This window comes from Peromyscus eremicus, unplaced genomic scaffold (genome assembly GCF_949786415.1).
Source record: "Peromyscus eremicus unplaced genomic scaffold, PerEre_H2_v1 PerEre#2#chrX_unloc_1, whole genome shotgun sequence".
NCBI lineage: Eukaryota > Metazoa > Chordata > Mammalia > Rodentia > Cricetidae > Peromyscus > Peromyscus eremicus.
In genome coordinates, this window is record NW_026734288.1 from 2,573,295 (window position 1) to 2,600,468 (window position 27,174).

General features: G+C 39.9%; 1 protein-coding gene across 1 annotated transcript in view; it reads right to left on the minus strand.

Annotated features, from left to right (window-relative positions):
* LOC131900904 (zinc finger protein 431-like) overlaps nt 1–17,719 on the minus strand; it is a 239,187-nt gene extending 221,468 nt beyond the window's left edge. Inside the window, exon 1 of the mRNA XM_059252224.1 lies at nt 17,613–17,719. Coding sequence (XP_059108207.1) covers nt 17,613–17,639 — 27 coding nt within the window. The 5' untranslated portion in view covers nt 17,640–17,719. The remainder of the gene's footprint in view (nt 1–17,612) is intronic.
* Nucleotides 17,720–27,174: the final 9,455 nt, after the last annotated feature.

Sequence of the window (27,174 nt, forward strand, 5' to 3'; positions counted from 1 at the left end):
GCTATTCTCAAGTACTGTTGAAGGAGAAAATTTCTCAACATCCATCCTGCCTCTCCCTTTCTGTACTGTGACTTTACCAGCTTCAAAGTTGACCAATGACCACAATTCTTGTCCTGATCCTTCTTTTATAAGTCTCCATTAAAAGCCAGAGATATTGGAGGTCACTCATCAACTGGTAATTTTTTTTCCTTCTCACTGACCAGTCAAGGCCCAGAATGGAAGGAGTTGTAGTACTTTTGTCCCAGCACTGGACAGCAAAGGTAGGATTAGGTGTTCAAATCAATTCTCACTTACATAGACTGAGGCAAGCCTAAACTAAAGGAGACATTGCTCTACACAGAAATCAATAATCAACATCACTTGAAAGGATTAAAACTATTGATTACCAAGAGACATTGTACAACAGAAACAAATAGATAAAAGCAGGAATGCACTAAAAGAAAGTGTTAAAAATGATACCAGTAAGTAATTTTTAAAATGATAAGTTAATTTATTTTTAAGACAAACAATCTTAGCTATATTAATTTTGAAAAAGAATAGGCTCTTCCCTAGTAGAGGGAATGTCATTAATATGACATAGATTGCTCTTGCCCATACACATGTGTTAGCTGCTGAGATCTATAACTTGACACATAGAGTTACAGTCAATGGTCTGTTTCTCCAGCATCTGAGCTGACATAACTGTGTCAAGCAGGATTGAACATATCTGCATAGGATTGTTTCCTAATTGCAAATTCAATATTCATTGGCTCAAGATAATCTTCCAAAACTTTACACCCACACAATCTGGTCTGTAATTATTCTTGTGGCATACAGTAAAATGTGCTGGGAAATTATAAAATAACTCCTGCTACCACAGTTTGGTCCTTTTTGTAATAGTGGCCCCAGTAGCTGATTGCCTCCCTTCCTTCCATCTGCAGTGTACACAATTCCTTCTACTTAGGCTGAAGTCAGAAGCAGTGCTCCATATGTGAAACTTTTTCCTGTGATTATATTAGATTGTCAACTACATGACTCAAATGGATAATTTTAAAACGCTGAGGTGGTACAGTCATTTAATTTAGGAATTTGAAGGAGTAGCATAGAGGACAGCAAAATCATTAGCCCAGAGAGCAACAGAATAGAAGCAAGGCCACCACAGTCAGCATAAGAGAGCTTGTCTCAGAAACAGTTTTCTAACAGGATGGAAATACAGATGTCCTAAAATTAATATTCCTTCCCATGGAGAAATCATTTCACATGCTTAGAATATTAATAAGGAAAATACTTTTAATAATAGTAGGCATCCATCCCTGGCAAATACTCAAAGAGAATGTAGCCTAGGCACATTTTACATTCAACATGTGCTGCCATCCTTACGTCTTTTAGCTTCCTGCTCCAGGTTCCACCTTAAACAATTTAAATAGAGACAGGTAACTTGTAGGTCTAGATATTTAGGCTGATGGGTTAGTTACAAAGCAAAAATATTCCCAGAATTGTTTCTTAAATATACAAGTGACCAGGCTGGAGAGAAGGCTCAGAGGTTAAGAGCACTGGCTGTTCTTCCAGAGTCTTGAGTTCAAACCACATGGTGGCTCACAGCCATCTATAATGGTATTTGGTTTGAGGAGGTCTTGCACAAGCTACAGTGCATGCCATGGTAGCTTTTTAAAAGGAATAGTATCTTGTATACTAGTTCCAGGGGGAAGAGGGATGGAAGGAAATGGAAACATCTATAAGGCCAGCAGAAACTATTATACAATAGGACAGACTCAAAAAGGATGCTAATCAAACAATACAGCAAGAAGGAACACAGGGCATCTCAAGAACATTACTGAGGGGCTGGAGAGATGGCTCAGAGTTTAAGAGCACTGGCTGCTCTTCCAGAGTTCCTGAGTTCAATTCCCAGCAACAACATGGTGGCTCACAACCATCTATAATAAGATCTGGTGCCCTCTTCTGGTGTGCAGACAGAACACTGTATATTTAATAAATAAATAAATCTTTAAAAAAAGAATGTTACTGAGTAAGTCCACCGGTGGTCTTGAGACTAGAAGATAACAATAGCTCCATGTCAGATCTGAAGCAGCCCACCACAAAGATCCTGGTTCCAGACCATTACCAGCTCTCCAAAACATATTTTGCATTATAGGGAAAGAGCTCTGTTTCATTGTCAATCCCAAGGCCTAGCCCCCAGGCAGTTACTAGCTATCCCAAGAATGTTCCTCCTCCTTGCCTGAGGACCTATATGAAAACCTTGATTCATCAGACCAGTCTTAAACACAAACGAGTTTTACTTTTCAAATAATTGTCACCTTATGCATCTGGCAAAACTAGGCTTTTCTCAAGAAGAAACCTGGAACTTTATAGCACATCAGGCCCTAAAGTTGGTTGTGACCCTGTATTGCCTCAATGAGCAGCTTGTGAGTATCTCATTCTTGTATATGGGGTCGGGCCTATTGGCTGGTTGTATAATCAGTTATGCCTCCTTTGTGATGTTTTGGAGCCAAATGTCTGGACAATCCTGATGGACAAATGTGTATCCTACTGTCCTAATCTCAAACAGGCCTGGTTAGAATATATTTACCTTTGGGGTTTTTAGCAGCAGTTGTTCCTCTGCTAAATTCTATTTTTTGAGACTTACTATCTCCTGATCATTAGTAAATTATTTAAATAACCAATTCTACTCATTTGCATCAAACCTTAGTAGTAGAGTGCTACCCAATGCATGAGATGCCTTTTACAACTGCTCACAAAATTAACTATAAATGGACGTTTCATGTAAAAATTAAATGCAAAATACTGAACCTCTACATGGTACTAGAAGGTATTCTTCTATTTTGGCAACCTGCTATCCTTATGTGAACCAAAATCTTGTTGAAGTTCAAAGATGTTTTGCTTTTGTTTTTGTTTTTAGTTTTTGTTTTTTGTTTGTTTGGGTTTTTTTTTTTTGATAGGGTTTCTCTGTGCAGTTTTGGTGCTTGTCCTGGATCTTGCTCTGTAGAACAGGCTGGCTTTGAACTCACAGAGATCCACATGGTTCTGCCTCCCAAGTGCTGGGATAAAAGGCTTGTGTCACCACCACCCAGCTCATGCATCACAACTGCCTGGCTTCAAAGATGTTTTTAAGCAGAGCTCCCTACTTCCAATTCTGTGAGCAGATCATCGCATAGAGTATTTATTCAGAGGCCTGCTCTTAGATCCAGGGAGTTTCAAGTACAACATATGACCTCATAAGACAAAGATTCTGCAGGCAGGTTCCCATCCAGATCTGGGGAGGACACACCACACTGGAACCTATACCTCACCGTCTGCTCCACCCCATCTGGAAACAACAGCCCCTCACTCACAAAGTCATGGTTTCCCAGCTTAGGCATGTTCTCTGCTCAGCTCCCTAAAGTAGCACTCACAGCACACCACAGAAAACCAATCGTACCTGCTCCTGTTGAAAGCCAAGTCTAAAGCTGGTGGCAGCAGGGAGGACCCTGCACCACTTTTGACTGGCAGGTCACCTGGAGGCCCTGATTGGCTAGTGAGACCTGAGTGACAAGAGCACCTCCCATAGGGTCACAATGTGCTTGAAACACAGCACAATAGTTCCTGTCCCTCCCTTCCAGCACAGACAAAGCCTTGTTCTAGATCAGCAGAAATATGCATATCAATAGCATTTGCCCCTGGCTGCAAAAGCAGACACCACTCTCTTCCTGCTCTCCATAGGAACTTCCCCTTCTTTCTCCTGGGTGCAATATGGCTAGCTAGCTTGTACAGACCACTATACAATGTGGGGTGGTGTGGTTCCCTGCCACACAGTTAGAAGGGTACCCAGAATACTAACAACTAAAGAGATATTTAAAGACACACAAGGAGAGTGTTTGTTGTGTGACTTAACACTGACATCATGTGAACTGATAGAATTTTTTACCTAGTTGTCACCGGGACTTCAGACAACCAGCAAACAAAAGCAGGAACAAGATCACAAACAGGTTAATAGGTCTTTCCTCTATGAGAAAGCTGAAGGATGTGGAGGATGGCTCCATTGCTTTAGAAGTTTTATTCCTTAAATTCAGAGCAAACTATGGGCAAATTAGAGTAGTTTTCCTGGAAAGTTCAATACTTAGAGAATAGTGGAGCTAGGGAGAATGCATTTATGACCATTGTTAGCCAGTACATCTTCCTCCATAAGCAGGTGAAAAGAAAAAGAAACTGTCTTATTCAAGCTTCTCTGCATGATCAGGACTGGGAAATGAATCTCCCCATGTATGTAAAAAGTTTAATTTGTGGAATGGCTTACAAGCATGTAGGCTGGGAAGAACATCAGTTTAACTAACCCTGCCTTCTCTCTGTCTCAAGGCTGGGACATCATTCATTTTTAAACTTTATTTTATTTTATGTATATGGGTGTTTCCCTCCAGGAGTCTGTGCAGAGTACTTGCAGAGGCCAAAAGAGAGTTAGATGGTTAGGTATAATGAAACCTGCATTCTATGTAACACCTGGTGTTGCTTTTAACTGTTAAGCTATCTCCCAAGGCCACTTCTTTATTTAAAATTTATTTTCATACACTTAAATTAATATGTATTAAATAACTTTCCCCATTCCCTGTTCTTTCTCCACTCCTTACCAAATATTTCCCTTCCAATTTCTTCCTTGTTAAGCATGTGAGAACATGTATGCACAAATATATGAATAAAACCTGCTGAGTCCATTTCTGTTGGCTGTGTTTATAGGGATTCAAGGATGAACACATTGTATTGGAAATGCAATTAAGGAGCTCATCCCTGCATGAGGCTAATTCTCACACCTGCAAGAGAATTCCATTATTAGAATTCCATTATTAATTCCATTCCATTATTAGAATTCCATTATTAATGAGCAATAAGAGTCTTATGCCTTAGACAGGAAACTTTATCAAGAATGTAAAATATTATCAATAATAGTAAACTTGAGTTGGTAAATACCTCAGCTAACAATTGCTGGTGCCATGGCTCTGAATTTCTGAAGCTGCAGGGAAGACTATGGACACTGTTCTGAGCCAATCACATTCTTCTTGGCTCTGTTGTCTTCTCCCCATATCCCAATAACCATTATTATTTTATATGACTTTGAAATACAGAAATTTCTACCTCCTCCTTCTAAGTACCATGATTACAGACCTGTGCCACCATGACAGGGTAAGGGAGCTTCAGCTGCATTTAGTGTGGAATTAGAATGATGTATGAGTAACAAGGGCAGTTACAATTAACTCTATTCACAAACTACTTATCTCTGTCAGCCTGATTTTCATCTTTTGCAAAATAAGTAAAGAACTGTCTTTAGATCATGGATGAGTTATAACAAACTCACTAATAAAAAAAATAAAATTTCTTATAGTTGGAAGACAGTGGACATTAAGACAGAAAGGCTATATTTGATGGGAACATTCCTCTGTTACTGGAGATAGGACCAGAACCTGTGCCCTGGCTACTCTAACTGGACAGGCTCAAGCATTCATCCTCAGTAAGCCAATTAAATGAACCAAGTTACCCAGTGAGGGACATGCCCACCTATAATACAGGCATTCTGGAGGCAAGGTGGACAGATCTCACTGATGTTCTAGGATGGCCTAGTTTATAGTGCATCTCCCCAGGCCAGCCAGGGAGTCATAGTAATACTATTCCTTACAAAAAAGAATAAAGTAAAAAGAAAAAGTTAAAAAAAGCAAGTTATTAATGAAAATTAAAAGCATGGTATTTATTCAAATTGACTAATTTGGAACAATGAATAAAACATAAGATAATTAATCCATCCTTGGGGTTCTAAGAAGTTTGGATAGAAGGCAAATGATATGCAAAAGTAAGTAATCTAATGAAGCCATGTAATTAATTTTTCCCATCTTTAAAATCATCCTGTATTCTCTTCCAGAGGAATCAAGTCTTTTCCCACAATGAGATACTCAGTGAAAATACAATTTCCTGTTGTCCACTGTTTCACTAGTTGTTAGCCAAAGGAAGAGATATAAGTGTCTCTTTAGAACATCCTTATTCCTACCAGGAATGTAGGTTACAGGGATTCACAGGGTGGGGACAGAGGAGCTTTAAGGCCCAGGTCAGGATCACACAGTTGGAACTGCAAAAAATTGTCACTTACAGCCACATGTAGTTTTCAAAAACAGGAAAGAGTGAGAGACCTGTAATGCACTAATTCACCACAGGTGAGTGGATACAGAGACCCCAGTAGGAGACAGCTTGTCCTTAGGTGCACCCCAAGCATTCCTCTCTGGTCACTTGATCCTGGACTTTCACACCCAAAGCTCCCTCCTGACACTTCCTTCATATGCTACAACTCTTTGTAAATGCCTGATTGCCCCAGGATTACAGTGACTTCTTTTTAAGTCTCAGGATCTCCTGACAAGCTGGATGTCATCTGGAGTCACCACAATTAGGAGCTCCAACAGAAAGTTTTACAGGCATCAAGGAAGCAGAGTAGGATTCCATTCAGACAAGTCAGTCTTCATGCTTGCTATTTCCTCTCCTCTCCTTACAGGAGACATAAACTCCAGCAAGGGTACACATGCCAAATGTACTTGTGGGCTCACATTGTTCTTAATTTTTTGGCATTGGAGATAAACTCATGTCTCATGGCTTTGGTCCACCAGTTAGACACTTTTTAAGATTTGTATTGGTGGGGGCTAGATACCATCTGAAATGAGATCTGATGACCTCTTCTTGCATGCAGGCAGAACACTGCATACATAATAAAAATAAATAAATCTTAAAAAAGAAAGACTTGTATTGCCAATCACACTCCTGATTATTTTTTTTTTTTGTACTCTTCCCTCATTTTGTAGAGATTTGGGCTTGGAAACTTCTTTAAGTACTATGTCTAAGTTAATTTTGGGTCCTTTCAATCTTGTATTTCTTTTGGAAAATAAGGGCTGAGCTGAAGATGAAATCAGGATCATCCATCACACCTCACTGCTATAATGACATTTTCATGGGACTGAATAGAAGGTTCAACACCTGAGAGCACTGGCTGTTTATTCACACGGCCTGACTTTGATTCCCAGCACCCAGAAGACAGCTCACTACTCTCTGTAACTACAGGCACCTGGGATCAGACAATCTCTTATGATATACTCTGGTACCAGACATGCTCTTGATATTCACACTGACAAAACTTATACATATAAACTAAACTTCATTCCTTTTAAAAATAACATATGCATGAAGAAAAACTTCAAAATATGGAATCACACATACATCTGTCTTTTTGTAATTTGTATATCTGGTAGCCTAGCAGGCCTAAAGAATGCACCACATCTCCTGGACCTAGAAATATAGGGAGTTCTGGGTCATCTGGGTGCTAGGAACCAAACTTGTGTACCCAAGAGGAACAAGAATATTCTGTAAACTTTCCAGCTCCCAAATATGGCATTAAAATGTAGATGAAGATGCCTGATTACTTTTTCTGTCTCCTGTCACTTGAAGGTGATGAAAGTTCCCTCTAGATGGCTATCAAAGAGTTCAATGGCTTTTTAGCCCTCTTTGACTGGACTCTATGCTTTGCTTCTTATTTTCATTATTAACACAATTCCCTTGATGTGAGTGAAGATAACAAACCTGATTTGTTGAAACCTGTCAGTGTCCAGTCAGATTATATAAGAAAAGTTCTATAATTTGAGATATGCCATTTATTTTTAGAGTTTTTTGGGACAAGATACCTCTACATAGTCATGGCTGCTGTGGAACTCACTGTTTGAACCAAACTCACCTGAAACCTCAAACTCAATAATATTGGCTTGTCACTGTCTCCCAAATGCTGAGATTACAGGCATGCACCTCTAAGGCCAAATGAAATATGTTTTTAAATATTCTATCTTTAAATTAGAGAATAAAAGAATAACATAAGATTTTAAAAGAAATCATCAATGTTTCATTGAACAGTAATACTTCTTGAAATTCTGTAATAATAATGTAAACTGGCAAATCATTTCATATATTCCCAATAACTGGGTTACTTGCTATATTAACTTTATCCATTTAAAAATGTCTGAACTCAGTCTGTGTGTGTATCCCTGTGCCACCATGTGTATGTGGCAGTGAGAGGACAACTTCAAAGTGTCTAATAAGTTCTTCTCCTATGTGAACTCTACAGATGAAACCCAGGAGTGTTCTGGAAGTAAGTGACCTCAATGACTTTTATTTGGGTTTAAAACTTATTTAGGTATATGCCATTGTGGGAGTGTGAATATGCCAAAGCACTAATGTGGCACTAAGGAAAAATTTTGTAGAGTTATTTGAGTTTTCCACAGATTGGACTCAAGTTATTAGGCTTAAAAACAACCAATTTACCACTGAGACAATTCAATGGCATTCATTTGTGGTTATGAGAAAGTGTTATGAACAAGAGCTTAATTCTCAGAATAAACTAACACATTCCAAAGAAAAAAAGATAGGAGTATATCACTACCATTTGCAAATAGGATCTATTACTCAGATTGTCCTGTTTTCCTCTACCATTAGATGATAATACATTTACAATTTGAAAAGAAGACAATATTTTCCTGATTAAATATCTCAACTAATTTTATTTGAGGAGCAGTGAGACAGCTAAGCAAGAAATATCTGTGCAAGGCTGGGACCTGACTTTAATCACCATATGAAGAGGGCCAAAAATAGACCCCACAAAGTTTTTTTCCTGTTCCTACATATCTGACATGATCAAAAAACCCATAATTACAGTAACACAAACATATCAAAAATATTTTCTGTTTGTTTTGTTTTCAATAAATTTCATTTCCATTGCATTATCTGGTATCTCTCAATAATCCCCTGGAAGGCAGTACTTCAAGATGAAGTGGCAAATATAAAATTAATGGGGAGATGAAGAAGGATGAGACTTCAAATATTATATACATATCCATCGCATGTCAAGCTATGTTGTGAATACTGGTGTGGACCATTGCTGCCTGACAAAGTTCCAGCATTTTGACTTCGCTGATGGACCACATTTCTGCAGTACCTTTTTGCTTTTATTGTTAATGATTCCCACTATTAATGCCTTTCTTTTTGGGGAAATTTGTGCAGGCTTTGAAAAATGATAAAAATGTGTACAACGGTAGACTACCTTAACAAAATAATTATTGGAAACAAATCCTTGCCACTCTGAACCAAGAATTCCTTTGTGCCATCTTAGTTGCACCAAGAACAGGAAAGTTAGAGCTTTACTAGACACACCTGACCCCAAGGATAAGATGCATACTTTTCACATCCAGAGTCTGAGATAATTAAAGGCAAGAGTTCAGTTAATAAATAAAGAGAAATTAGAATGGAATGGTACAATGGAAAAAGAGTGAGAGCTCAGGATCTTTACTTTTGGGAGTTTTATGAGGGGAACAGGCCTATACAGTAAGTTTAAGAAATTATAGTATAGTGTCTGTTCCCTAGAAGAAGTCTTTTTCCCAAGGTCAGGCATTTGGATAAGGGTCCCCATTACTTCAGGGAATTGGGGAAAGTGACTGACTAGTAGCTAAAGCACTCATTCTTCTTATCTGTAGCAGGAGAATTTTGTGGTCCTTTCATTAACATATGGCTGGTGTCTATTATCAAGATCAAGGCTATCTTCCTCAACTCATAATTTCAAGCCACACACCAGCTCCTAAGACTTCTTTTCTCCTTTTTAATCCTACATGTAATTATAGAGTGTAAACAATATCTTTTTCCATTCAATGCAGCTGGCAGCCATCTTGATTCACCCTCAGATCATGTCCATTTGCTCCTTCTTTCTAACCACTGCAGACTCCACACATCTTAGAGTCCTGAACCTTCTCCCCAAGCAAGTCTCCAGGAAAATATACAATTGAGTGCTTGTTATCTTCCATTGTTACAGCTCTTGAAGACAGATGAAAATGATGATTTGGAAATGCACAGGGTTTTTAGTGTGTCTTATGCTTTTTTTCGATTAAACATTTTAACACTAACATGGTTGAAACATGTTGACAAAACAGCACTCATTGGGGAACATCATCTGCTCTTGCACTTGTACTCAGCAGCCTGACACATAAGGATCGTGAGTTCAAATGTATTCCTGAATAATTATGGATTTCCCAGCCAGGCTGAATAACAAACAACATCGAAAGGGAATATGTGAAATTATGAAAGCCGGGCTGGAGAGATGGCTCAGAGGTTAAGAGCACTGACTGCTCTTCCAGAGGTCCTGAGTTCAATTCCCAGCAACCACATGGTGGCTCACAACCATCTGTAATGAGATCTGGTGCCCTCTTCTGGCCGGCAGTCACATATGCTGTACATATAATAAATAAATAAATCTTTAAAAAAAAAAAGAAATTATGAAAGCCAAAATGAGGAACAAACTCTCAAAGACATAGCAGTTTAGTGCTACTATGAATAAAGCAGCTATGAACATAATTGAGCAAGTGACCTTGTGGAAGGATAAAGGAGCATCTTTTGGGTACATACCCAAGAGAGCTATATCTGTGGCTCTAGATAGGTCAATTCCTAATTTTTGAAAAAACCACCATATTGATTTAAAGCTGTACAAGTTTCCCCTCCACCCAGCAATAGAGGAATGTTCGCTTTCTTCCATATCCACGCCAGCTTGTGATTTTTCTTGTGTTACTGATCTTAGCCATTATGAGAGGTGTAAAATAAATCTCAAATTACATTTTATTAGCACATCCTTGATTGCTAAGTATGGAACATTCCTTTAAGTGTTTCTCATCATTTTAGATTTCTCTGTTGAGAATTCTGTCTTTAGATCTGTACTTCATTTTTATTAGATTATTTGGTTTGTTCATGCCAATTTTCCTGATATTTTTATTATCCTAGGTGAGGCAACTGAGAACCACATAGACAAACACGATATGTACTCACTTATAAGTGGGTATTAGCTGATAATTAAAGAATAATCACAGAACAATCCAGAAACCCAGAGAAGATAAATAAAAAGGACAGCTGTGGGGAGGGATGCACAGAACCCCCTAGAAAAAGGAAATAAAATAGTTTTGTGAGTGGATGGGCAGTAGGAATAGGAATGATCAGAAGAGGAAGCAAAGGACAGAGGGATAGAACACATGAAGAGAAGATTGGAATAAGGAAGATATTATGAGACAGTGTGAAAACGTAGTGCAGTGGAAATTTCCAGGAAGCTATGTGTGTGGCTGAAGTGAGAACTCCAAGTAATTGTGAATAGAGAACATGAACTGGCCAGCTTCTGTAGCTACACAAGGCTCCCAGGGGTGGGACTTATAACAATAGAGCCAAAAAAAATTTTGAACCACACTTGTCCTGTCTACATGATACTCTGGGGCAAATGCAGCTCAGAGCTTATATAATGTCCAACCAATGAGTTGTATAACATGAGACACAGGCCACAAGAGGAAGCCCATGCCCAACACTGCCTGGGTGTACAAGAACTGAGTGATGAATGGCTCAGAGAATTTTTTTTTGGAGCTGAGGATTGAACCAAGGGCCTGGCACTTGCTAGGCAAGCACTCTACCACTGAGCTAAATCCCCATTAAGGTAGAACCAAATACAGTTGACTAAAAGGAAAAAGTCAATGAAATGATTCCTAATTCTATTCTACTATACTCAGAGAATGGTGCCCATTTCACCACTGGACTGCCATATGAAACTACCTAGTGATTTTCTCTTCAAAACACAAATTTTTCATTTCTTTGTTTCTTTTTTACTGGAGACCTGCATGAGTCATCAGTAGTAAACATGCAACAAAATCAAAATTTTCTCTAAGAAATCAGCCCATTGCTTTTAATTCTGACTTACTCAATTTTCCAGGGAAGGGAGAAAGTAAGAAACATTTGGAGTCAAAATGTCATAGAAATGATCTCTGGCTATATTTTTCCTGGAGTCCATTTCCCACTGAAATGCAATAACCTTAACCTCTACTTCATTACTCTCAATTCTCCCATCTTAGCAGGCCTACAAGATTAGCCCCTTAAGCTTTGTATACAGCTCTCTATGTCTTTTGCTATCTAAACTCTTAATGTCTTCAACAGTCCTAGGTCCTATACTTTAACAAAATCACCTTTGTTGTCCCATGTTTTCTCCTAACTTGCATGTTTCTTGCTGTGATTAAATTTTCCAATTCAAAGCATATTAAGTAATGAATGGGTTCATTGAATGATATAACCATACCATATCATATCATATCACATCATTGTGGGAGCTTAGGGTAGAAACTCAAGCTAGCACCTGAATGCAAAAATCCATGGGTAAACTCTGTTGACTTCTTTTTCTCTTGCCTGGCTACTGTCTTGTGTCAGGTAGCTCCCATATCCAGCCCAGGCCCACTTGCTTATAGATATTGCCATGCTTAGTGGAAGAGGCTTCACACATTAATAATCAATCAATGCAATCTCTCAAACACACAGTAACTAACAATTCTGATCTGGAAACACTCTCCGTTGATGTTCTCCCACATGACTCTAGGCCACATCATGTTGAAAGCAAAAGCTAATTAAGACAAAGAGACAATGATACCTCAGAAAGTTTTAGTAACTCAATACCAATGTGTTAATTAACCTTATCAATCTTTAAGCAGAAAAATTTAAATATGAAGATAACAATTACTGGAAACACAGATATGTCTAGGAATGATGATAGACAACCCTCTAAGATCAAGAAAACTAAAAGTGTCTCTGTACACAAAGTTCACCAACAAACAGAAAACCTCATGGTAATTATATCATGATATAATAAATTTTCGTGAATGTAAAAATTGGTGATGGTTCATTATTTTTCAGGGAAACAATATAATTAGATGGCAATAAAACTAAAAACATAGCTCCACTGAAAAAATAAAGTCACACCTTCAAATATATATATCATGGTCCTTTAATAAGAACTACAAGATTATAATCTAAATCACACTAAAAAAACTCTGGTCATCTTTCATCCTGTGCATGCCAGTTCTCTCATTTGCTAATAATAAAAAATGAGTTAGGTGAGGAGGGTTTTTCCACCAAAATTAGAGAGATTCACTTGAAGCCCTCTGGTATTTTAACTTTATAGAAAATAATTTTGACTATTAAAAAATTTTATTCTCTTATGATATAGAAAATGATATCTGTCAGAAGACACCAATTTTTTTTTTATGCTTGATGACTACATGTGAGTCTTAATCAGTGGGGAACTAAAAACTTTTCCCAACAAAATAAAAAGTAACAGATTTTTCAATCAAAAGTATATGATTTATATTTTACAACTAAAACAACTTATTTTGCTTTAATTGTTTTATAAGTCACAAGTATTTTTAAAAAACAAGTTTATCCTCATTTTTATGAATATGTTATGTGAAATAAAGAATATCTTCTAAGTATGTACAGGTGACACATTAGAGAAGAAGATGTCAGATCCCCTAGATCTGGAGTAGCAGGGGCATATGAACCTCCCAAGTTGGGTGTTGGGATGTGAACACAGATTGTTTCCAAACACATGTGCTGAGACACTGTCAAATCCCCATAGTACATTCTATCCAATAAACTAAAAGTCTATCATAGATTAACAACAAGAATGTCAGGCGGGGGTGGTGCACATCTTTAATCCCAGCACTCTGGAGGCAGAGCCAGGTGGATATCTGTGAGTTCAAGGCCAGCATGGTCTACCAAGTGAGTTCCAGGAAAGGCGGAAAGCTACACAGAGAAACCCTGTCTCAGAAAAAAAAAAACCAACAAGAACAACAAATTGTAAATAAATACAGATGTTAATAAATGATTTATCAGGAATGTGATGCATCAATATTAATATATTGAGTGTGGTAAATCTGTAGCATGAATACAATCCAAAGAATATTCCCAAAAATTTATAACAGGATACCTGATTCCAAAGGTAAACGCAAAGTGGTAACTCTCAGAGGGCTCATAGGATTATGAAAAAGTAAGACACATATTTACACAACGTGACTTCTATATTTACCACAAAGTTACAACCATCAAGAGTATGTACAATATTTGAGAATGAATAAAGTAGATTGAGAGAAAAAGCCAAGAACAAAAGCAGAAAAATAAAATCAACTTTTAATCATGAGACAAAAGGAAGCATACAGAGGAAATGTGGGATCATGACAAATATTATCTAACTACCTATAATTCTATGTGTATAGAAATTAAATAAACACAAATTTCACAACTCCCACAAAATTAACTCAAAGTAACCTTTAAATGCTGTTTCTGACCCTGTAGCTATGGGTATATCTTCCAAACAGAGAGGCCCAAAGCTCTAGAGCTTTCTTGGCAAATAAAAACAATGAATGACCTAGACACATTAGAGAACAGAAACAAATAGATAAGATCATTAATGCTCTTTAAAACGTTAAATATAATACCAGCAAGTGATATTTTAAAGTGATAAAAATAATGCATTTTTCAAGATAAAAAACTTAACTATGACAGGTGGTGGTGGCACACACCTTTAATCCCAGCACTCCGGAGGTAGAAGCAGGCAGATCTCTGTAAGTTTGAGTCCAGTCAGGACTACAGAGTGAGTTTCAGAAAAGGGTCTAAAGCTACACGAAGAAACCATGTCTCAAAACAAAACAAAACAAAACAAACAAAACAGAAAACAAAAAATAAACCTTAGCTATATTGACTTTAAAAAAGAGTGGAACTTTCTCTAGTAGAGGGAATATCATTAATAAAAGATAGGTTGATCTTACCATATGCCCTTGTTGGCTGCTGTGATCTGTAACCTGACACACAGTTACAGTCAATGGCCTTTTTTTTAAACCTCTGAGCTGACATAACTGTGTCAAGCAGGACTGAAAATATCTGCATAGGAGAGTTACCTAATTGAAAATTCAATATCATTTGGTGCAAGTTGACCTTTCCAAATTGAACACGAACCAGTCTGGTCTGTCTTCATTCACAAGTCATCAATCAGTACATGCTGGGAAATAATAAAATTACTCCTCCTGCTACAATCAGGTTTGTTTTCATAATGGTGACTCCAGCTGATTGCCTACCCTGTTTCCCCAGCAGTGTACACAATAAACTATTCCTTCTATTCTGGTCTGAAGGTAGAAACTATGCTCCACATGCAAATCTCTTTCCTTTTACTGCAATAAATATGCACTGCATCACTCAAATGGATAATTTTGAAACTCTGAGGTGAAACAATCATTTATTATAAGATTTTTAATGTGATACATAGAGAACAACAAAATCATGGCCATACAGTGCAACAGACTGGGACCAAGGCCACTGGTGTAAACATAAGAGAACTTGTTTCAGAAACATTTTTCTAACAGGATTGAAATGCAGCTATTCTAGAATTAAAATGCTTTCCAAGGGAGAATTCACTCAACACATTTCAGAGATTAATGAAGAAAAATCTCTTTAATGATAACATACATCCATCTCCTGCTAATGCTAAAAGAGCAGCCAGCTTACAAGAGATTTTGCATTGCATATATGCTAATCAACCTTGTGACATTTATTTTCAGGCTTTAGGTTACACTTTCAGCAATTTAAATAGGAACAGAAGAGTGTAAGTCTACTCACTTAGACAGAAGAAAGACTTACACAGCAAATACATTTGTAAAATTCTTTTTTTCTTTCTTTCTTTTTTTTCCTTTTCAAAACAGGGTTTCTTTGTGTAGCTTTGGAGCCTGTCCTGGAACTCACTCTGTAGCCCAGGCTGGCCTCAAACTCACAGATATCTGCCTGCTTCTGCCTCCCGAGTGCTGGGATTAAAGGCATGTGCAACCACTGCCCGGCTCCAAAAATTATTTCTTTTTTTTTTTTTTTTTTTTTTTTTTGGTTTTTCGAGACAGGGTTTCTCTGTGTAGCTTTGCGCCTGTCCTGGGACTCACTTGGTAGCCCAGGCTGGCCTCGAACTCACAGAGATCCGCCTGGCTCTGCCTCCCGAGTGCTGGGATTAAAGGCGTGCGCCACCACCGCCCGGCCACCTAAGCTTCTTAAGAAGAATAGCACCTTGCATATTTCTTCCAGGGGTGAAATGAAAGGAAGTGGGGCACTTCTAGGATGTCAGCAGAAAGTATCATACAATAGTGCAGACTCAAAGAGGAGGCTATTCAAACAATGCTGTACAAGGGGAAACAGGGCATCTCAGGAACAATACTGACTAAGCCCACAGTGATCTGTGGACTGATAACTATAGCCCCATGTGGTGGAAAGAGTTGGTTTCTCAGGATCTGAAGTAACCACACCACAAACACCCATGTTCCAGACCATTGCTAGTTCTCCAAAGCATATTCCTGGTTTTCAGGAAGGAGCTCGGTTTTATTATCAGTACACCAGGCCCATAGGGAAAGCTTCCTAATCCCTAGGTCCAAGGTTATTACTAGCTCACACAAGAATTTTCCTAATCTATGCCTGAGGGCCTAAATGAAAGCCTTGCTTGATCAGGGAATTCTTTAACACATTAGTGTTTTATTTTTCTTTTATTCTTATTTCATTTTTTTCTTTTTTTTTTTTGTATTTTCAAGACAGATTTTTCCTGTGTAGCTTTGGAGGCTCTCCTGGAACTCGCTATGCAGAACAGGCTGGCCTCAAACTCACAGAGATCAACCTGCATCTGCCTCCTGAGTGAGTGCAGGGAAAATAGGTGTGTACCACCACCACCACCTGGCTAGTGTTTTACTTTTCAAATAAATTGACATATTTGTCATATTGTCCATCTGGCAGAACTATGCTTTTATCAAGAAGAAAACTGGAACTTTATAGCATACCAGGATGTAAAGTTGGTTGTTATCCTGTAATGCCTCAACAAGCAGCTTGTTAAAGTCCCATTTTTGATGCAGTGGCTTGTTTTAAATAAGCAGTGGCTCCTTTGTGATGTTTTGGAGCCAAACAAATTTGTATCCTACTGTCTTAATCTCTAACAGGCCTGACTACAGTGCACTTACCTTTGAGGTTTTTTGGGTTTTTTTTGTTTGTTTGTTTGCTTTTTTGAGATAGTGCTCCCTCAACTAAATTCTATTTTGTGGGACTTACTATCTCCAAAGAATTAGTAAATCCTTTATATCACCAATTCTACTCTTCTACATCACACGTTAATAGTGGAGTGTTACCTAACACATGAGATGCTTTTTACAACCTCCAAAAAATTAACTATATAAGGATCTTACACATGAAAGTGAAATGCAAAGTGCTGAACTTCTAAAAGGTACTGGAAAGTACTCTCCATTTTTGTCAACCTTCTTTCCATGGGTGCACCAAAAGCATTTTGAAGTTTACTAAAAAAACATTTCTTTCTTTTTTTTTGTTTTGTTTTTTTTTTTGAGATAGGTCTTCTCTGTGTCATTTTAAATGCTTGTCCTGGATCTCACTCTGCAGAACAGGCTGACCTTGAAATCAAACAGATTGGCCTAACTCTGCCTCCCCTGTGCTGGGATTAAAGATGAGGGCCACCCTCACTTGGCACAAAAATGTTTCTACACACAGCTCCCTGCACCAAATTCTGTGAGCCGATTCAGCCCACAGACCGAGATTATTCAGAGGCCTGACCCTGGGTCCAGGTAGTTTCAAGTACCACATGAGTCTTCACAGGACTGGGATTTTGCAGGCAGGTTCCTACCCAGATCAAAGGAAGTCTCACCACACTGAATCCCACACCTCATCATCTCCAGTCCATCTGGAGATAGCAGCCCTTCACTCACCAAGTCATGGTTTCCCTGCTTGGCCATGCTCTCGGCTCAGCTCACTGCAGCAGGACTCACAGCAAACCACACAAAACTGCTGGAACCAGCTCTTCTTCAAAGCCAAGTCTGAAGCCAGTGGCAGGAAGAACCCTGCACGGCTTCTGACTGGCAGGTCACCTGGAGCGCCTGATTGGCTAAAGAGGCCTGAGTGACAATAGCACCTCCCACAGGGATACAGTGTGCTTAAAGACACAGCACAATGGTTCCTGACCCTGCCTTCCACCCTAGACAAAGACTTTTTCTAAATCAGCAGAGATGTGCATATTGACAGCACTTGCCCATGGCTCCAATAGCTGACTATGCTTTCTCCCTCTACTCCATAGGCACTTCCCCTTGCCCCCCAAGGACACAATGTGGCTAGCTACCTTGTACAGACCACTAAACTATATGGGGTGGAGTGATTTCTTGTCACATAGGTAAAAGGGATTCCGGAATATTAACAACTAAAGAGAGATTTAAAGACAAACAAGGAGAGTGTTTATTATGTGAATTAATACTGACATCAGGTGAACTGAAGGTACTTTTTACCTAGTTGTCATAGGGACTTCAGACAACCAGCAAAGAAAAGCAGGAACTTTCTCACAACCGAGAAAGTATGTTCATTGCTTTAGGAATTTTATTACAGAAATTCAGAGAAAACTGTTGGCAAATTAATAATAATACAGAGTTGTCTTCATGGATGTTGTTTACACTGCGGCGCTGCTCCTCACGGCTCGTGTCCGCCAGCAGCAGCCATGCCAGCGGATGAGCGTTCTGATTGAAAAAATCACAGCCATGTTTACCTTTTTAGAGCTTTATTGGGAAAGAGGAGAGAGAGAGAGAGAGAGAGAGAGAGAGAGAGAGAGAGAGAGAGAGGGAAGGGGGGAAGAGGGAGATAGGGGGGCTGATGGGAGGAAGGAGTGGAAAGGAGAGGAGACAGAGAGCACACAGATCCGCTTTTTCGGCTGGGACGCAGTCGAAGGCTGATGACCTAATTAAGAAACAAATCCTTATATCCCAGACTTTCCCTTATTATAAAAAAGCAGGTAGATGGGACTAGGGGCATCGTTCCTCTCAAAAACTGCTTCCAGCTGACCCTTGGACAACAGTTGGCTCTGGGGGAATGGAGAAGGGGAGGTTTCCGAGGTAGACAGGCATTGTGGAATGCTGTCTGTCATCTGTTTGCTCTGGAGCCATATCCCTCTTGGTTGTGGCTGGGAACTTTTTGTTTGACAAGATGCTGGTGACACAGAAAAAAAACTTAGAGAGATAAAAAAAACATGATTATTTTATGTCGACATTTATCTGAGGCAGATCCAGCCTGTCCCAATGGATTTTGAAACATGTTAAGCTTTATCAGAGGCAGATTATTTTAAAGCACCTGTTTCCTTTACTAGTTCAGCATCTAGGAGACAGGTGATCAACTGTTAAAAGCATCTCATAGTAATAGATGTTTACATTAAAGTCTTTTTGTAGTGCCCAGACGCTTTTGGGTCTGGGGGTGTAAATACCTTTTAGCTGTTACAGTTTCTTATTTGATGATCTCTGGACTCTGGTTCTGTGGTAGTCCTGTACCATTAGCTGAACAGTGAGATAGAACAGGGAACTGGGAAGAGAAAAGCTTGTGGTGCATAAGAATTTATTTTTTTGGAATTAGGGACAAGGCAAAGATCAGGGCCCTGTGTGTATGCATGTGAGAAACAAAGACAGTGGATCTGGAGTGAAACAATAAGCTCTTATTTTAGGAGGAAATATTTTTTCATTAAGTAACTCTGAACGAGCAATTAAATCTTTCCAGAGGTGGTAAGGCTGTCCTCTGTACCCAACAATAAAGGAGAGGTGGCATCCCAAAACTCCCAGGACTGAGTCAGTGGCTCTGGTGTCCAGAAGGAAGGAAAGAGATATCTTCCCTGCTGAATTCTGGGTTCCCTGCAATGTCTGTAGCCAAGCCTAGGTCTGCAGGAGGTCTTAGCTTGATGTACCCATGCATCTTGTTGCCTGGGGGCAGTCAGCTGACTCTTTGTCTTTCTAGGTGACACTTTTAACAAGGCTGTTGATGGCCTGGCAGGGCATTTGCTAGCCTGTGGCTTGTTCCTCACTTAAAACAGGGACCCAACAGCTTTTGGGAGTCAGCAAGTGCCACTACTTGGCAATTTTGTTTTCAGGCTTTTATCTCTTCCCTGGCACACCTTAAATGCCACAAATGACTCTTTTGCCTGTGGGGTCAGGAGCCTTGCTCTCCAGATGCTTAAGTTTTAGTTGGGGAGGTCTGGGGAACAACAGACAGATTTTAATCCATGTCCTGAATTTTTTTTCGAATGATTGATGGGTTAAGGACAGCTTTTGGAAGATCTGCCAGTAGGCAGACTATAAACTGATCCCTTTGGAAGACTTGTCTGAGGCTATAAGCTGATTTTTGGCTTAAGAGCCATCCTGACTACTGTAAACTTATTTGTATTATACCAATACCACAACTCTCAGAAAGATAGAGAACAGATATGCAGAAAAAATCATTAAAAAGTCACTTAACAGCATTGTTTACTCTGCTGTTAGATGAATGGTTATGATGATCTTTATTAACCTTAGGATAAAGCTGCTTTGGCCTCTGAGCAGGCTGGGTTGGCCAAGGGCCACAGCTGCTTCCATGAAAGACAATAAGGAGTTGATTTTAACTATCCCTGGCTACTGTCTGTCTGAGGGCTGTGAACTCATGGTAAAGAATTCCATTCTTTATTTTTTGTCACTTAAAAAATATTTATATGATGTTTTGTCTGTTCATACTGTTCTGGCCTACAGAGGCCAGAAGAAGGTAGGAGGTGCCTAGAACTGGAGTAACAGCAAATGGTTTCCTACCTTGTGGGTTCTGTAAATGGAGCCTGGGTCCTCTGTGACAAAGTCAGTGCATTTATTGCTCAGCCATCTATCTAGCCCCTTTTATTTAAAATGTTTTCCCATAAATTGTTTTTTTTTTTTGTTTTGTTTTTTGGTTTTTTGAGACAGGATTTCTCTTTGCAGCTTTGTGCCTCTCCTGGAACTCACTTGGTAGCCCCGGCTGGCCTCGAGCTCACAGAGATCCGCCTGGCTCTGCCTCCCGAGTGCTGGGATTAAAGGCATGTGCCACCACCACCTGGCTTCCCTTAAATTGTTAATTAATAGATATTACTTCTCTATACTTTAACACATTGGCACAGCAGATCATTTCCTAAATATAACACCATTAGCACAGACACTGAGCACAACAATTAATAAATGGGACCTCTTGAAACTGAGAAGCTTTTGTAGGGCAAAAGACATAGTCAATAAGACAAAAAGACGGCCAACAGAAAGGGAAAAGACCTTCATCAACCCCACATCAGACAGAGGACTGATCTCCAAAGTATATAAAGAAGTCAAATCCGGGTGGTGGTAATGGTGGTGCATGCCTTAAATCCCAGCACTTGGGAAGCAGTTCAAGGCCAGCCTGGGTTACAGAGTGAGTTCCAGGACAGGCTCCAAAGCTACATAGAGAAACTCTGTCTCGAAAAACAAAACAAAATAAATAAACAAACAAAAAAGCTTGCCTTTCAGGTTTGGGGATTTAGCTCAGTGGTAGAGCAATTGCCTAGCAAGCACAAGGCCCTGGGTATGATCCTCAGCTCCAAAAAAAAAAAAGAGCTCAAGAAACTAGACATCAAAATATTGAACAATCCAATTAAAAAAATGGGCTGAAGAGCTAAACAGAGAATTCTTAAAAGAAGTGTTGGGGACCGATTCAGGACAGCGGTGTCCTTACTTTATCAAACCTTACAAAAGCAGGAAGTTCCTGGCCTAACCTCGGGCTGTACAACTTCCTGGAGTACCTGCTAATCAGCCAGCTGCAGGGGCCTGGGACCAAAGTGACCTCACCCTCCCTTAGGAATTTTCCATCCTTCTCTCCGTGCTTCCGGGCAAGTGGCGCCCGAACGTGGGGCTCGAGGCACGGTGACCTGCCGGACGACGGACAATGGAAGGGGCCCCGGAGAGGATCAGGGTAGAGACGCCCGGGCTGCATCACTCGTGCAACGCGGGAGAGTCTTGAGGTAAGTATGTCGTCCCATCGATCATGGGCAAAAATTTATCTAAAGAGGCTGTTTTTCTAAAGGAGATGAAAAGGTAATCTTAGGGAGAGAGAAATAAGAGTTAAAAAAAAAAGGATTTGATAAAATTTTTCTAATATGCGGAGGAGAAATGTCCCTGGTTAGTGATTAATGGACCAGGAATTCACCCTCTGACTTGGAACAAGGTTGGAAAAGATATTAACAAATTAATCAGAGATGGGGAAAATGTCCCCGACGCCTTTTTTAGTTTTTATGGACTTTTGTTTTGTACCGGTTGATCGATTTGTGCTTTGCAGGCTCTCACTGGGACAGACGTGTCTGGACAGTGAACCTGGAGGCGAAGGGAGACGTCCCAGAGCCCTAAAGCCACCTCAGAGGTGACCATTTGGTTTAGGAGCATCTTTGGGTATCTTCTTCCATGGTGGGAGGAAGTGCCACTTTGTATTTTGTCCCGGGAATTTGTCAGAGCCATTTTGTGGGGTTTTTTTTATATGTTTTGTTGTGATCATTGTTACTTTACTCTCTCCTTCTCTTACAAGAAAAAAAAGTACATGTCTGACAGGGATGTGGAAGCCCCTGATGTCTGTTTGATCAAGGACAGAGATCCTCGAGTCTAGATTGTTTTTGATGTGATTGAGCCTGGAGGGTTACCCACCCTCCCCCCAGAGCACATCAGGTTGTCATTGTTCTTGGAGCTTTGTTGGTTGTCTTGTTGGGGCAAAGTTTTTTCGTGTGTCCTTGGTCTTGTTTGTAATGTATTAATTGTTTTCATTGTTGACTTGATTGTGACGGATGCTATGAGACAGTTCCCTTCTTCTCTACTAGATCTTTGCCTAGCCCACTGGAAGGATGTGTGAGCCACAATAGAGGGAATTGAGTTCCCCACCCCCACTCCCCGATTGAACTGAGATAAACAGGTAGCTTCTGCCAGATTGGGCTTGCATACTGCAAGAGGGGCTCACTAGCTGTGAATGAGGCCGTCGTCTCAGTGCTGATGTTCCGGTTCTTGGATTGTCTGTGTAGATGTTATTTGTTTCTGTCTGCTAACCTCCCTTATTTTCCTAGAGGAAGAGGAGGAAAGAGAGGCATAACAAAGGCCATCTCCGTCCCTCCCTAGCTCTCTTGCTATCAGGACTGCAGCCAGCCGGCTGCTCTCAGGAGGGTGGGGTGCGTGCTCTCGGTATAGGCGGGCAAAGACGGGAGCTCTGGACAGGGTAATGGGGACTGCCTGCAATTGACAAAAACTGTGTGAACACTGAACAGAGAATCTGACCCTCCCTTCCTTTACTGTGATAACTTCAAGGTCTCTTCTGCCGGCCAGCAGCTTTTCTTGTTAGCCCTTCTCTGTCCTAATATTGCTTAAAAAGAAATGTTAAATTACCAGTTCAAGATACTGGGAAAATTATGCTTTTGTTTCCACAGGAAAAATAAAAATTTACATGGGTTTTGGTCATTTGAGTTCAGTGGGTTACAAATACTTGCCATCATTTAAGAGAATTGGTTTTAAATTATTGTTGGTTAAGATAAAAAATAATGTTTTTATAAAAAATGACTTGAGATATATATAAAAAGAATGAAAAATGTTTCAGATTTCTTTGTCTTGCTATTCTGTGGTTACATTGAGACTCCAAAGGGTCATAGTTGTAAAAATGTCTGTCTACTCTACAGGTATGAATGAAAAATGTGGCCACATGTATGTTTGGTTTTGAATGTCTGAGTTTGCATGTCCTTTGTGTTAAGAAATGCAAGTTAATACTAGTCATCTGGCTATTCAGATACTAGTTTAAAGCATAAACTGTTCTATTTAAAAAAAAAAACTAAGAGGTATATTTGACTAATACATCTATAGGAGAACAAATTGGCCTGGTTATTGTTACCAAACTTAGAGATATTTTCAAGATTAGGCCTAGATTTGTTTGGCTCAGCTACATTTAATAGATAATAGTCCTCAAACCTGTCAAGGATCTGATAAATATGGCATTTACATTATTTGATAAAAAGCTTACTATAGCAAACAGAGACTCCGAGCTCCCCAGCTCCTAGCAATGACTCCCAAGGTCTCCAAAGAAGATATGAAACAACGACAAAAAGATGCCACCTGAATTGTGGACAATGCTGTCCTGACACCTGTCCTGCCAACACTATGAAGACTATAGGAGCCTGGGATGATGGCAGTCTGGGTAATGGATAATCTATGTTGTTTTTTAAATAGATTTAAAAGTCTGGACTCAGGTAAAGTTTATCCTTCTCAGATCTTTGATGACATTGATGACTGGGCTAGCTATAGCTTTCTCAGCTTAGTAATTGATTGATCAATGGATTAATTAATTAAAGCTTATAAGTCTCTTTAAAATAGATAAACAGGCTCTAAATATAGACTTACAGATGCTTTTCATTGGGCCAAGGAAATTTCAGTCCAATCTATACTTGGTTCTCTAGATAGAAAAGACACTATGGATTTCAGGGCAAATTGATAATACTACAATTACTAAGACTATGGGTCTAAAAGTTCCAAATAAGTTCATAAGTTTTAACTCCTGTTCCTAGTTTATATCTATCTCAACAGGTTTCCACTTGGCTGACAGATACATCCAAGCATCATTTGCTGGTGACAACCTACTGCAAACGACTATGAGCCCTGAACTTGCTGAAAGCTGATATGGACCAATTCAGCAGATATGCATACCATCTCTTCAGCTGGTCAATAAAACATTCCCTCTTGTCTTTGACTAACATTCTGGCTTTCCAGGGCCTTGATAACAACGTCCCAATGTCAGCAGGAAGTAATTATAGAAGAGAGAAAACATCGACCCTGTTTCCCCCCCACCCCAGAATGTTAGATCAAAAGGGAATTTCTTGTCATAGGGAACCTGAGATAAAGTTCCAAGTTCCTTGAGGATAAGGAACTCCGTCAGCCATCACAAGGCTTTTGGCCCTGTGCTTCTGCTAATTACTGTTGGCTCTTATATCACTGATGTCTTAACTAAATGATGATTCATGTCTGGGTACCACTAAACTGAGGATGCTAGAATTCCAATATCCACCTCTGAACCCATGACACACTTGCAGATGGCAAAAACTAAATAAGGGGAAGCTCGCTTTGCCATTGATAATGGAAAAACTCTTATGTTCTGGTCCAATTAGTCTCCGATATGGAATTCTTTGAGCAGAGAGGCAGATACACTCGAGAACCTGTGTCTATGACTATTGCCCTCTTGTTAGGTATTGGGGCATCACTGCAGGAATTGGTACAGGAACTACTGCCCTCGTGCAGAGCAACCACCTTATGCAGTTACAAATGGCTATGACTACTGACCTAGAGGCCATAGAAAGATCCATTTCTGCTCTGGAGAAATCTTTAACCTCGCTCTCTGGGGTTGTGTTACAAAACATAAGAGGTCTGGATTTACTATTTTTAAAGGAGGGGGGATTAAGTGCAGCCTTGAAGGGAGAATGCTGCTTTTAGGCCGACCACACTGGTATTGTCAGGGAATCGATGGAAAAATTTAGAGAAAGGTTGGCTCAAAGAAAAAGGGAGTTTGAAAATCAGCACGGGTGGTTTGACCTTTGGTCCCTGGGCCTTTCAGCGGTTGACTCGGTTTATCAAAAATCAGATTGATTCGGCCTTACCACAACACGTCTCGATTCATTATCACAGAGTAGATTCCGAGGAGGCCGGCCAGGAGCCCCATCAAGGACTCAGATTCAGTGTCCTAAGGCCCTAATGTCTCCATGGTCCTGCTAGAGGGTACTCAATGACGGGAATAGTACAGGGCCCACGCCGGAGACAACAGCATACAGAGGTCGCCCGAGACCGGCTCAACACGGCATGCTGCCGAGCGTGGGAAGCCCCCTGTGTAGCCTAAGACAGGGACTCTCTTGGACCTTAGCCACCCCGATCACATGGACTTGATCCATTTTTGAGAAAAGAGGGGAAACTGTTGGGGACCGATTCAGGACAGCGGTGTCCTTACTTTATCAAACCTTACAAAAGCAGGAAGTTCCTGGCCTAACCTCGGGCTGTACAACTTCCTGGAGTACCTGCTAATCAGCCAGCTGCAGGGGCCTGGGACCAAAGTGACCTCACCCTCCCTTAGGAATTTTCCATCCTTCTCTCCATGCTTCCCCTGTTCCCCCTCCCTGCCTGAAGCCCTGTTTATAAGCCTCAACACCCAGTCAATAAACGAGACCTCGACGCAACTCAGACTGACTCTGTCTTCCTTTACGCGCCTGGTCTCCTTTCTCTCTCACCCCCATTGATCTTTCAGGAGGTGCCTCCTCGGGTCTCATCAAATAACCTGGCCCGCGGGACCGGGCAAAGAAGAATATCAAATGTCTGAAAGACATTAAAAGAATTGCTCAACATCCTTAATCATCTGAGAAAGGCAAATGAAAATGACTCTGAGATACCACCTTACACCAGTCAGAATGACTATGATCAAAACAACTGAGGAGAGCCAATGTTGGAGAGGATGCGAAGCAAAGGGAACACTCTTCCACTGTTGGTGGGAATGCAAACTTTTCAACCACTGTGAAAATCAGTATGACGGTTTCTCAGAAAATTGGGAATTGATCTACATTAAGACACAGCCATACCACTCTTGGGCATATACCCAAAGAATGCTCAATCATACCACAAAGACACATGCTCAACTGTGTTCATAGCAGCACTATTTGTAATAGCCAGAACATGGAAACAACCTAGATGCCTGTCAACTGAAGAAAGGATTAAGCAAATGTGGTACATATACACAACGGAGTACTACTCAGCAGAGAAAAACAATGACAGCATGAAATTTGCAGGCAAATGGATTGAAGTAGAAAATATCATCCTGAGTAAGGTAACCCAAACCCAGAAGGACAGCATGGTATGTACTCACTCATAAGTGGATTCTAGATACAAAGCAAAGAACAATCACACACCAGCCCACAGAACCAGGGAGGCTACATAACAGAGGGGGACCCTAGGATGACTGTGGCTTTATAATAAGATTTGGTTCTATTCAATTACTGGGCAGGCCTCAATGAAACATTTCACTATTAGGATATTAATTGGTACTGTATCAAGCTGATAATAGAAAAATAAATAAAAAATTAATATTAAAAAAGATATTATTTCTCTTTCCTTTTTTATTTCTTTGTTCACTAAATTTCCAAATATCTTCTAAACTCTTCCTTGTTAAGTGTGGGTGAATCAGTATGCTGAAATATATGAATACAACCTACTGCATCCATTGTTGTTGATTGTACATACATGGATAACTGGCTGACCATGTTATATTAGACAAATCATTACGGAGCTATTTCCTGCCTTGTTGTCTCAAATGGAGGAGAATTCTGCTTTTTAATCAGCACCAGTTGTCTGACCCTGACTACTGACTTGGACAGAAAATATAATCAAGAACAGAAAATTTAGGATAGAATATGCCTCACCAGTTAAAAGTACTGAATATTCTTTCAGAGCA